The following is a 13,133-nucleotide window of genomic DNA, read 5'->3' on the forward strand; positions in this document are numbered from 1 at the left end:
GAACAAGAGAGGGGGAGGAACAAGAGAAGGAGAGGGAACAAGAGAAGGAGAGGGAACGAGAGAGGGAGAGGGAACAAGAGAGGGGGAGGGTACAAGAGAGGGAGAGAGAACGAGAGAGGGGGAGGGAACAAGAGAAGGAGAGGGAACAAGAGAAGGAGAGGGAACAAGAGAAGGAGAGGGAACGAGAGAGGGAGAGGGAACAAGAGAGGGGGAGGGTACAAGAGAGGGAGAGAGAACGAGAGAGGGGGAGGGAACAAGAGAGGGAGAGGGAACAAGAGAAGGAGAGGGAACAAGAGAAGGAGAGGGAACAAGAGAAGGAGAGGGAACAAGAGAGGGGGAGGGTACAAGAGAGGGGGAGGGTACAAGAGAGGGGGAGGGTACAAGAGAGGGAGAGAGAACGAGAGAGGGAGAGAGAACGAGAGAGGGAGAGAGAACGAGAGAGGGAGAGGGTGAGAGAACGAGAAAGAGAGAGGATACGGGAAATAGAGAGGGAACAAGAAAGAGAAGGTGAAAGAGAGAAGGCGAGAGCCGTCCAGACTACCATCTCCCCCCGCAGCCCTGCAGCTCTTCCCATGGCAACCACCAGTTTGGCGACCCCTCCGGCGGAGAGCGCAGCGCCCTCTAGCGGCGTGGAGGACCTGGGCACCACAGAAGAAGAGGACGAGGATGTTTACCTGTCCCCAGACCCCACCACCAGTTTACTTATGGAGACCACCACAGAAGAAGAAGTGACCACTACTGCCACAGAGACAAAGACCACACCCATCCCAGAGACAACAGCTCCACCCACTACGACTGGCCCAGCCCCAACTGAGAGGTCAAGCTCCGCCCCCTTCAGGCCCAGGGTTCCTGTGACCTTGCCTACTAAAGCTGCACCCTCAGAGAAGAGCACACGTCCGCAGCTACCCTCTACGACGGTGTGTGTGTGTGTGTGTGTGTGTGTGTGTGTGTGTGTGTGTGTGTGTGTTTGTGTGTGTGTGTGTGTGTGTGTGTCCTGTGTGAATGTGTCATCACATGTGGAGTGAGAGACACAGGTGGGCCTCGTTATGAGAGCGGATCCTTGTTAGTAGCATCGTTAACGATTCATTACATTATTAGAATCCAGATAAATGGACTGGAGCCAGTGGAGGCTGGTGAGGGGAGGACGGCTCATAATGATGTCTGGAACGGATCAAATGGAAACCGTCTGTTTGATGTATTTGATACCATTCCACCATCTGCTCCAGTCATTACCACGGTACCGTCCTCCCCTATTAAGGTGTTTGATGTATTTGATACCATTCCACCATCTGCTCCAGTCATTACCACGGTACCGTCCTCCCCTATTAAGGTGTTTGATGTATTTGATACCATTCCACCATCTGCTCCAGTCATTACCACGGTACCGTCCTCCCCTATTAAGGTGTTTGATGTATTTGATACCATTCCACCATCTGCTCCAGTCATTACCACGGTACCGTCCTCCCCTATTAAGGTGTTTGATGTATTTGATACCATTCCACCATCTGCTCCAGTCATTACCACGGTACCGTCCTCCCCTATTAAGGTGTTTGATGTATTTGATACCATTCCACCATCTGCTCCAGTCATTACCACGGTACCGTCCTCCCCTATTAAGGTGCCACCAGCCTCCTGTGACAAACGCACATACTATGATGTTTATTTGGGTTCTCTATCTGATGTGTACAACTGACATGGTCACTGTATTTCTCTCTCTCAGAATAATGAGTTGGGGGTTAACGGACCCAGCGGAGACTTTGAGATCCGTGAGGAGGACCGTCGCCAGGGCAACGAGGTTGTTGGGCGTGGCGTGGAGGCGGGAGCGGAGCCTGATCTGATTGGCAACACGATCAACACGGGAAGTTCTGCCGCTCAACTTCCTCAGAAGAACATCCTGGAGAGGAAGGAGGTCCTGATAGGTGAATCTGTCACTCTGTCATCTCTCTATTCTAATCTCTATCACTCCATCTCTCTCTATTCTAATCTCTGTCACTCTGTCATCTCTCTCTTTCTCTCTTCCTCTATTCTAATCTCTGTCACTCTGTCATCTCTCTCTTTCTCTCTTCTAATCTCTGTCACTCCATCTCTCTCTTTCTCTATTCTAATCTATCACTCCATCTCTCTCTATTCTAATCTCTATCACTCCATCTCTCTCTATTCTAATCTCTATCACTCCATCTCTCTCTATTCTAATCTCTGTCACTCTGTCATCTCTCTCTTTCTCTCTTCTAATCTCTGTCACTCCATCTCTCTCTATTCTAATCTCTGTCACTCTGTCATCTCTCTATTCTAATCTCTATCACTCCATCTCTCTCTATTCTAATCTCTATCACTCCATCTCTCTCTATTCTAATCTCTGTCACTCTGTCATCTCTCTCTTTCTCTCTTCTAATCTCTGTCACTCCATCTCTCTCTTCCTCTATTCTAATCTCTGTCACTCTATCTCTCTTTCTCTCTTTTAATCTGTCACTCCATCTCTCTCTTTCTCATCTCTGTCACTCCATCTCTCTCTTTCTCTATTCTAATCTCTGTCACTCCATCTCTCTTTCTCTATTCTAATCTCTGTCACTCCATCTCTCTTTCTCTATTCTAATCTCTGTCACTCCATCTCTCTTTCTCTATTCTAATCTCTGTCACTCCATCTCTCTCTTTCTCTCTTCTAATCTCTGTCACTCCATCTCTCTCTTTCTCTATTCTAATCTCTGTCACTCCATCTCTCTTTCTCTATTCTAATCTCTGTCACTCCATCTCTCTTTCTCTATTCTAATCTGTCACTCCATCTCTCTCTTTTAATCTCTGTCACTCCATCTCTCTCTTTCTCTCTTCTAATCTCTGTCACTCCAACTCTCTTTCTCTATTCTAATCTGTCACTCCATCTCTCTTCTAATCTCTGTCACTCCATCTCTCTTTCTCTCTTCTAATCTCTGTCACTCCATCTCTCTCTTTCTCTATTCTAATCTCTGTCACTCCATCTCTCTCTTTCTCTCTTCTAATCTGTCACTCCATCTCTTTTCTAATCTCTGTCACTCCATCTCTCTTTCTCTCTTCTAATCTCTGTCACTCCATCTCTCTCTTTCTCTCTTGTAATCTCTGTCACTCCATCTCTCTTTCTCTCTTCTAATCTCTGTCACTCCATCTCTCTCTTTCTCTCTTGTAATCTCTGTCACTCCATCTCTCTTTCTCTATTCTAATCTCTGTCACTCCATCTCTATTCTAATCTGTCACTCCATCTCTCTTTCTCTATTCTAATCTCTGTCACTCCATCTCTCTTTCTCTATTCTAATCTGTCACTCCATCTCTCTTCTAATCTCTGTCACTCCATCTCTCTTTCTCTCTTCTAATCTCTGTCACTCCATCTCTCTCTTTCTCTCTTGTAATCTCTGTCACTCCATCTCTCTTTCTCTATTCTAATCTGTCACTCCATCTCTCTTCTAATCTCTGTCACTCCATCTCTCTTTCTCTCTTCTAATCTCTGTCACTCCATCTCTCTCTTTCTCTATTCTAATCTCTGTCACTCCATCTCTATTCTAATCTGTCACTCCATCTCTCTTTCTCTATTCTAATCTCTGTCACTCCATCTCTCTTTCTCTATTCTAATCTGTCACTCCATCTCTCTTCTAATCTCTGTCACTCCATCTCTCTCTTTCTCTCTTCTAATCTCTGTCACTCCATCTCTCTCTTTCTCTATTCTAATCTCTGTCACTCCATCTCTCTCTATTCTAATCTCTGTCACTCCATCTCTCTCTTTTCTAATCTCTGTCACTCCATCTCTCTCTTTTCTAATCTCTGTCACTCCATCTCTCTCTTTCTCTCCGTATTCTTCTGATGGGACATAGCCTTTTTGTCTTCATTCTGATTGGCTGTCTGTCTCTCCCTCAGCCATTCAGATTGCTTGCCTGGTGGTGGTGGTTTTCGCTGCCTTCGTGGTGATCGGTAAAGAGCAGGAGTCATACAGGGTTTAACGTGTCCTTAGCGTGTCCGTGCGCCACATTTACATTTTAGTCATTTAGCAGACGCTCTTATCCAGAACGACTTACAGTAGTGAATGCATACATTACATACATTTCATGGGAATCGAACCCACAACCCTGACGTTGCAAACACCATGCTCTACCAACTGAGCCACAGGGAGCTAGACACGTGTGCTGTTAGTGTGTTGTGTAGGAACAGTAGCCCACGCATGATATGAGTGTGTATGTGCTTGTGTGTCTTATTGACACATGATGTTACAGTCGTGACACGTGATGTTAGCGTGTACTGTGTAGGTGGGGACTATGTAAGGACACAGCTTTGGGGACTTTAGATCATAATGACAGATGATAGTGAGTTGATAGGTTGACATGTCAGTTGGTATGCTAGCATTGTGTGCAGTGCTTGAATTGGTACTTGAAGATGTGGGTACTTACTTACAGCTGCAATATGTAACTTTTTGTGGCAATCTGACCAAATGCGCATAGAAATGTGAGTTATAGATCTGTGATTCGAAATTGAAAGCAAGTCTAGGAAGTGTTTATGCGGCTTTTACTTTCGGTTTTGTACGCCAGCTTCAAACAAGCTGAAAATACAATATTTTGGTTATTGAAAAGGAAGATATTTCACAGTGGTTTAGATGGTACAATGATTCTCTACAATATACATTGCTTGTTTTGTCACATAAACTGAAATTAGGAAACGCAACCAGGAAATGGTGGAGCGATTTCTGCATAGTGCACCTTTAACTCACTCAATTTACCATGCCGAGGGTGATTTTATTAAGTTTGAATCCATTTATATGGTCTACTCTCCAGTCGGCCAATAGGAGCCGTTGGTCAGCACTAGCTACTTCAACTGCATGGCTTCAACTGCATGGCGATGGCCAATAGGAGCCGTTGGTCAGCATTAGCTACTTCAACTGCATGGCTTCAACTGCATGGCGATGGCCAATAGGAGCCGTTGGTCAGCACTAGCTACTTCAACTGCATGGCTTCAACTGCATGGCGATGGCCAATAGGAGCCGTTGGTCAGCACTAGCTACTTCAACTGCATGGCGATGGCCAATAGGAGCCGTTGGTCAGCACTAGCTACTTCAACTGCATGGCGATGGCCAATAGGAGCCGTTGGTCAGCACTAGCTACTTCAACTGCATGGCGATGGCCAATAGGAGCCGTTGGTCAGCTCTAGCTACTTCAACTGCATGGCGATGGCCAATAGGAGCCGTTGGTCAGCACTAGCTACTTCAACTGCATGGCGACGGCCAATAGGAGCCGTTGGTCAGCACTAGCTACTTCAACTGCATGGCGACGGCCAATAGGAGCCGTTGGTCAGCACTAGCTACTTCAACTGCATGGCGACGGCCAATAGGAGCCGTTGGTCAGCACTAGCTACTTCAACTGCATGGCGACGGCCAATAGGAGCCGTTGGTCAGCACTAGCTACTTCAACTGCATGGCGACGGCCAATAGGAGCCGTTGGTCAGCACTAGCTACTTCAACTGCATGGCTTCAACTGCATGGCGATGGCCAATAGGAGCCGTTGGTCAGCACTAGCTACTTCAACTGCATGGCTTCAACTGCATGGCGATGGCCAATATGAGCCGTTGGTCAGCATTAGCTACTTCAACTGCATGGCTTCAACTGCATGGCGATGGCCAATAGGAGCCGTTGGTCAGCACTAGCTACTTCAACTGCATGGCTTCAACTGCATGGCGATGGCCAATAGGAGCCGTTGGTCAGCACTAGCTACTTCAACTGCATGGCGATGGCCAATAGGAGCCGTTGGTCAGCACTAGCTACTTCAACTGCATGGCGATGGCCAATAGGAGCCGTTGGTCAGCACTAGCTACTTCAACTGCATGGCGATGGCCAATAGGAGCCGTTGGTCAGCTCTAGCTACTTCAACTGCATGGCGATGGCCAATAGGAGCCGTTGGTCAGCACTAGCTACTTCAACTGCATGGCGACGGCCAATAGGAGCCGTTGGTCAGCACTAGCTACTTCAACTGCATGGCGACGGCCAATAGGAGCCGTTGGTCAGCACTAGCTACTTCAACTGCATGGCGACGGCCAATAGGAGCCGTTGGTCAGCACTAGCTACTTCAACTGCATGGCGACGGCCAATAGGAGCCGTTGGTCAGCACTAGCTACTTCAACTGCATGGCGACGGCCAATAGGAGCCGTTGGTCAGCACTAGCTACTTCAACTGCATGGCGACGGCCAATAGGAGCCGTTGGTCAGCACTAGCTACTTCAACTGCATGTCTGTTTCTTTCTGGTGGTTTATTTACATCTTCCGTCCTATTTAGAATAAGTTCTACAATGTTTGACCATATTTCTCTCTGTCCCGTTTCTCCCTCCCTCCCTCCCTCCCTCCCTCCCTCCCTCCCTCCCTCCCTCCCTCCCTCCCTCCCTCCCTCCCTCTCGCTCTCTCCCCGTCTCTCCCTCTCGCTCTCTCCCCGTCCCTCCCTCTCGCTCTCTCCTCGTCTCTCCCTCTCGCTCTCTCCCTGTCCCTCCCTCTCGCTCTCTCCCCGTCCCTCCCTCTCGCTCTCTCCCTGTCCCTCCCTCTCGCTCTCTCCCCGTCCCTCCCTCTCGCTCTCTCCCCGTCCCTCCCTCTCGCTCTCTCCCCGTCCCTCCCTCTCGCTCTCTCCCCGTCTCTCCCTCTCGCTCTCTCCTCGTCTCTCCCTCTCGCTCTCTCCCCGTCTCTCCCTCTCGCTCTCTCCCCGTCCCTCCCTCTCGCTCTCTCCCCGTCCCTCCCTCTCGCTCTCTCCCCGTCTCTCCCTCTCGCTCTCTCCCCGTCCCTCCCTCTCGCTCTCTCCCTGTCCCTCCCTCTCGCTCTCTCCCCGTCCCTCCCTCTCGCTCTCTCCCTGTCCCTCCCTCTCGCTCTCTCCCCGTCCCTCCCTCTCGCTCTCTCCCCGTCTCTCCCTCTCGCTCTCTCCCTGTCCCTCCCTCTCGCTCTCTCCCCGTCCCTCCCTCTCGCTCTCTCCCTGTCCCTCCCTCTCGCTCTCTCCCCGTCCCTCCCTCTCGCTCTCTCCCCGTCCCTCCCTCTCGCTCTCTCCCCGTCTCTCCCTCTCGCTCTCTCCCCGTCTCTCCCTCTCGCTCTCTCCCCGTCTCTCCCTCTCGCTCTCTCCCCGTCCCTCCCTCTCGCTCTCTCCCCGTCCCTCCCTCTCGCTCTCTCCTCGTCCCTCCCTCTCGCTCTCTCCTCGTCTCTCCCTCTCGCTCTCTCCCCGTCTCTCCCTCTCGCTCTCTCCCCGTCCCTCCCTCTCGCTCTCTCCCCGTCCCTCCCTCTCGCTCTCTCCCCGTCCCTCCCTCTCGCTCTCTCCCCGTCCCTCCCTCTCGCTCTCTCCCCGTCTCTCCCTCTCGCTCTCTCCCCATCCCTCCTTCTCTTCTGCTCTCTTTCCCTCCTCTCTCCTTCTCCCTCCCTCCATCTCTCCCTCCACAGCGGTGATAGTGGGAGGTGTAGTGGGGGCTCTGTTCGCAGCGTTCCTGGTCATGCTGCTGGTGTACAGGATGAAGAAGAAAGATGAAGGCAGCTACACACTGGAGGAACCCAAACAGGCTACCGTCACCTACCAGAACCCTGACAAACAGGAGGAGTTCTATGCATGAGAGGGAGAGAGAGAGAGAGGAAGAGAGATCACTCCACCTCCTGTCTTGTCGCCTCACCTCTCCTTCCCATCTCTTCCTCCCTCTCCCCCATGTCAGTTGTTGTTAAGAGTGCCTGTCTCCATGGACTCCGAACTTTCTTTAAAAAAATTTAAAAATAAATGAACAAAAATATATACGTTGAATAAATAACCATAAACACATGATACACACATTTGTTTTTTTAAGTAAATGTTATGAATATTATACAATTATTGTTCTGATGTAATTAATTCATTTTCTTTTTTGTTGTAAAAACACAAGCTCTTATCCTGTGTTCCAGCACAATACTCCTCTGTCTGTTCCACTGAGCAAATGAGCCAAGAGAAAGAGGGATGAGGAGAGAAGGAGGTAGGAGGGAGAGAGGTGTCATCTGATTGGCCACACAGATACTGGGGTCAAAGGTTAGAGGAAAGCTCACTATTGAATTGCCTTCCATCGTCCTGGTGCGCACACACACACACACACACACACACACACACAGTCATGGCCAAAAGTTTTGAGAATGACACAAATATTAATTTTCACAAAGTTTGCTGCTTCAGTGTCTTTAGATATTTTTGTCAGATGTTACTATGGAATACTGAAGTATAATTACAAGCATTTCATAAGTGTCAAAGGCTTTTATTGACAATTACATGAAGTTGATGCAAAGAGTCAATATTTGCAGTGTTGACCCTTCTTTTTCAAGACCTCTGCAATCTGCCCTGGCATGCTGTCAATTAAATTCTGGCCCACATCCTGACTGATGATGGCAGCCCATTCTTGCATAATCAATGCTTGGAGTTTGTCAGAATTTGTGGGTTTTTGTTTGTCCACCCGCCTCTTGAGGATTGACCACAAGTTCTTAATGGGATTAAGGTCTGGGGAGTTTCCTGGCCATGGACCCAAAATATCAATGTTTTGTTCCCCGAGCCACTTAGTTATCACTTTTGCCTTATGGCAAGGTGCTCCATCATGCTGGAAAAGGCATTGTTCGTCACCAAACTGTTCCTGGATGGTTGGGAGAAGTTGCTCTCGGAGGATGTGTTGGTACCATTCTATATTCATGGCTGTGTTCTTAGGCAGAATTGTGAGTGAGCCCACTCCCTTGGCTGAGAAGCAACCCCACACATGAATGGTCTCAGGATGCTTTACTGTTGGCATGACACAGGACTGATGGTAGCGCTCACCTTGTCTTCTCCGCACAAGCTTTTTTCTGGATGCCCCAAACAATCGTAAAGGGGATTCATCAGAGAAAATGACTTTACCCCAGTCCTCAGCAGTCCAATCCCTGTACCTTTTGCAGAATATCAGTCTGTCCCTGATGTTTTTCCTGGAGAGAAGTGGCTTCTTTGCTGCCCTTCTTGACACCAGGCCATCCTCCAAAAGTCTTCGCCTCATGGTGCGTGCAGATGCACTCACACCTGCCTGCTGCCTTTCCTGAGCAAGCTCTGTACTGGTGGTGCCCCGATCCCGCAGCTGAATCAACTTTAGGAGACGGTCCTGGCGCTTGCTGGACTCTCTTGGGCGCCCTGAAGCCTTCTTCACAACCATTGAACCGCTCTCCTTGAAGTTCTTGATGATCCAATAAATGGTTGATTTAGGTGCAATCTTACTGGCAGCAATATCCTTGCCTGTGAAGCCCTTTTTGTGAAAAGCAATGATGATGGCACTTGTTTCCTTGCAGGTAACCATGGTTGACAGAGGAAGAACAATGATTCTAAGCACCACCCTCCTTTTGAAGCTTCCAGTCTGTTATTCGAACTCAATCAGCATGACAGAGTGATCTCCAGCCTTGTCCTCGTCAACACTCACACCTGTGTTAACGAGAGAATCACTGACATGATGTCAGCTGGTCCTTTTGTGGCAGGGCTGAAATGCAGTGGAAATGTTTTTTGTGGATTCAGTTCATTTGCATGGCAAAGAGGGACTTTGCAATCCATTGCAATTCATCTGATCACTCTTCATAACATTCTGGAGTATATGCAAATTGCCATCATACAAACTGAGGCAGCAGACTTTGTGAAATTAATATTTGTGTCATTCTCAAAACTTTTGGCCACGACTGTACTGTAGTGGTGTGTAGTGCACGACACACACACACACACACACACACACACACACACACACACACACACACACACACACACACACACACACACACACACACACACACACACACACACACACACACACACAGCTTGGACCCCTCTCTCTGTGCTTGGTCAATTGGAGTAGGGGAACCCTCCCACAACGCTCTGACAACCTCGGGACAACGTTGTGGCAACATTCACTGTTAGTTAGCAAAGGATTCTAACCAAGGATGTAGTGGTAAATAAAATAGTGGGTAAACAAACCGCTGAAGCCCGGTGGGGCGGCGAGTAACATAAACATTAGCTAATGCTAAGAATGACACTTGAGCATAGTAGATGTGTTAACACTGTTCACCAAGTAAAGGGGTGTTTAAACAAAGTAAAGGGGTGTTTAAACAAAGTAAAGGGGTGTTTAAACAAAGTAAAGGGGTGTTTAAACAAAGTAAAGGGGTGTTTAAACAAAGTAAAGGGGAGTTTAAACAAAGTAAAGGAGTGTTTAAACAACAATTAACACTGTTCACCAACTAAATGGGTGTTTAAACAAAGTAAAGGGGTGTTTAAACAAAGTAAAGGGGTGTTTAAACAAAGTAAAGGGGTGTTTAAACAACAATTAACACTGTTCACCAAGTAAAGGGGAGTTTAAACAAAGTAAAGGAGTGTTTAAACAACAATTAACACTGTTCACCAACTAAAGGGGTGTTTAAACAACAGTTTACGAGCGTTTACCCTCCTACATCCCTGGGTCGTATTCATCAAGCAGCAAATGAAGAAAACTAACGGAAACGGGGAGAGGGACTATCTGGCCTTGTCCTGTAAGAAATGCTCATTTCCGTTTTCCATTGCAAAACATTTTCCAACATTGTCCATTGCGTGTCTTAATGAATAGGACCCTGGTGCTGTATGCACAGGAATAGTGGCTAGTTGTCTGGTCTGCTCCTTTATGCTGTACAAAAGTGATTAGTTCTATGGATAGTGATATTGATCATCAATAATATGTCAATGTTCCAGGCTGGATGGTAAATGATAATATTGATAATACTCCAACGGGAGCATATGTATTTAGCATTTTCAAAAGTTTATATGTAAATATCATTGTCTGTCATTGTCACTCTAACCACGATCACTGTTTCTATATCACGTCGGTCTGTGGCGCTGTGCTCTCAACACACACACACACACACACATGCAAACACACACACACACACACACACAAGCACGTGTTCACACGCTCGAACACAGACATACACACACAAACATACATATCACCTGCGCTTCATTGACTAAATATACATCAATCATATCAGTCAACATATCATTGTCCTCATCAGACAAGATGGTTTCAGTACGTTATTGTTAAGTCATCAATCCGTTTCAGGTTGGTTAGAGTTTGGTCCGTTGTGTAAAAGCAAAATCGTGTATCCATCCAATCTCCTGCATGCTCTTTCTTTCTCTTATTCCATTGGTTGTCTGTCTGGGGGTGGGCGGTTCTTTGTAACTGTGAGGGTGGGACTTACGATGCTGAAAGTGACTCTTCAAGTAGAAGTTGTCCATCGGTAAGTGTGAGGACAGGAGTTTGGTTGGGGGCTGTGGGTAAGTGTGAGGACAGGAGTTTGGTTGGGGGCTGTGGGTAGGTGTGAGGACAGGAGTTTGGTTGGGGGCTGTGGGTAGGTGTGGGGACAGGAGTTTGGTTGGGGGCTGTGGGTAGGTGTGGGGACAGGAGTTGTGCTTTCTATCTAAGATTGTAACAATAACCAACACAACAGTACAATACCATGCTAATAATACAACCAGGCTAATATCTTCTAATATACTATAGAACAACTGCATGGGAGTCAAACTATACTAGTGTGTGTGTGTGTGTGTGTGTGTGTGTGTGTGTGTGTGTGTGTGTGTGTGTGTGTGTGTGTGTGTGTGTGTGTGAGGGGTGTTCTCTGAGAGGAATATACTGTGGGCAGGTGTGTATTTTACCTGTTCCAGCAGTTCTGACGCTCTTCCATAGTCAGGTAGTCACACCTGTAGACGTGTGTGTGTGTGTGTGTGTGTGTGTGTGTGTGTGTGTGTGTGTGTGTGTGTGTGTGTGTGTGTAGATCTCACCTGTTCACTGCTGAATGTGGGGCTAGTCTGCTTTTTCACACAGTCTGTCTCTCTGTTTGTATTAGGACTGACTGACACACACATCACAGTGTGTGTGTGTATGTGTGTGTGTGTGTGTGTGCCAAGCCGTATTCACGGTTACCCATCCTGTTTTTATACATGTACATTTTTTAAGGCTGAGTTTCTGTCATTGACTGCTGGGCGCCGGGAGACGGACCTCCTCGCAACAGCCCTGCCACTCTGTTCCAAATAAAAGACCTCATTGGTTAACTCACTGTTCTCTGTGATTTCATTGGCTGAGGCTGTGTGGGTGGAAGGAACATGAGGGGACTGATGGGGTGAAGAGCTCTGAATAGTGAATCGCAATATCACATGGTTAACACTCTTCGGTGATAATTTCACTTCCTTATGTTATAAAATACATTTTACACTTAGTCCCGTGTAGCTGGTAGAGCACAGCACTTGTAAAGCCAGGGTTGTAGGTTCAATTCCCACTGGGGACCAGTATGAAACTGTATGAACTCACTACTGTAAGTCTGTCTGGATAAGAGTGTCTGCTAAATGACTAACATGTAAACAAGACAAGTATGATTATTCATGTTCTGAATCATTCAGTGGGGTTGTTCTCCAGCATATCATTAATGTTATGCTAGTAACCTAATACATCCCATAGTAAGCACCAAGCTCTATTGACATAACGGTGCTGGTTTCTCATAAAAACTGTAGAGGATTTTACATTTTGTGGCTGTCGCCTTCAAAGTCCCCTTGTAAGGGAATTGTGCCCTGTGTTTATACCAGAGACCACAGGAAACTTCTTTAATCAGAGGTTAGTTTGTTTAATAAGGATCGCAAGCCGGATTGCAACCCGGAGTATACGCTTACAGTCATTTGCAAGTAACACACTCAGTACAAAAGATGGTGTTTTCCCTTTGTATCCCCTACTGAGGATCACCCCGCCCAGGGTGATGTCCCTTAACTTTAATACCATATAAGATCATAATTAATAGTTGCTAATACAACGATGTCTCTGCTAGGCGGAGTTCAGCTTATTGTTATTTGCAGTTAGTTTCTCAATCCTTCCTCCTATTGCTATCATGTGCTAGCAGAAGTAAGACTGGAACATAGTATTCAACAGGAACTGAAAGGATAGTTTCAACACACAGACATCTGACTTTTGTACAGTTGACCTCTTCATGCACTTATAAAGTCTCTACCACTGATTCTTAATCTCAAGCTAATGTAAAACATGAATCATTGTACTTTTGTAATTACAGGTGTTCCTATAATGTACAGATATTATAACATTCCTTTCACTCCCCGCTTTGGAGGTACTAACTCCAACACAAACATT

General features: G+C 47.2%; 2 protein-coding genes and 1 long non-coding RNA gene across 3 annotated transcripts in view; all 3 read left to right on the plus strand.

The window, feature by feature from the left end:
- LOC123726878 (uncharacterized) overlaps window positions 1-7 on the plus strand; it is a gene marked incomplete at its 3' end in the record, with an annotated part of 53,492 nt that extends 53,485 nt beyond the window's left edge. The window contains exon 3 of the mRNA XM_045695021.2: window positions 1-7. This exon is cut by the window's left edge and continues 610 nt beyond it. Coding sequence (XP_045550977.2) covers window positions 1-7 — 7 coding nt within the window.
- An 8-nt stretch (window positions 8-15) lies between these two features.
- On the plus strand, window positions 16-7,788 carry LOC106570634 (syndecan-3). The gene is made up of 3 exons (XM_014143102.3): window positions 16-917; window positions 1,721-1,919; window positions 7,411-7,788. The coding sequence occupies exons 1-3, from the start codon at window positions 573-575 to the stop codon at window positions 7,575-7,577; spliced, it is 711 nt and encodes a 236-aa protein (XP_013998577.1). The 5' UTR covers window positions 16-572; the 3' UTR covers window positions 7,578-7,788.
- Window positions 7,789-9,692: 1,904 nt separating this feature from the next.
- Window positions 9,693-12,052, plus strand: LOC123726879 (uncharacterized). The gene is made up of 2 exons (XR_014380463.1): window positions 9,693-11,731; window positions 11,776-12,052. It is a non-coding gene; the product is annotated as an uncharacterized LOC123726879 (long non-coding RNA).
- The last annotated feature ends 1,081 nt before the right edge of the window (window positions 12,053-13,133 follow it).

This window comes from Salmo salar, chromosome 14 (genome assembly GCF_965601325.2).
Source record: "Salmo salar chromosome 14, fSalSal1, whole genome shotgun sequence".
Taxonomy (NCBI): domain Eukaryota; kingdom Metazoa; phylum Chordata; class Actinopteri; order Salmoniformes; family Salmonidae; genus Salmo; species Salmo salar.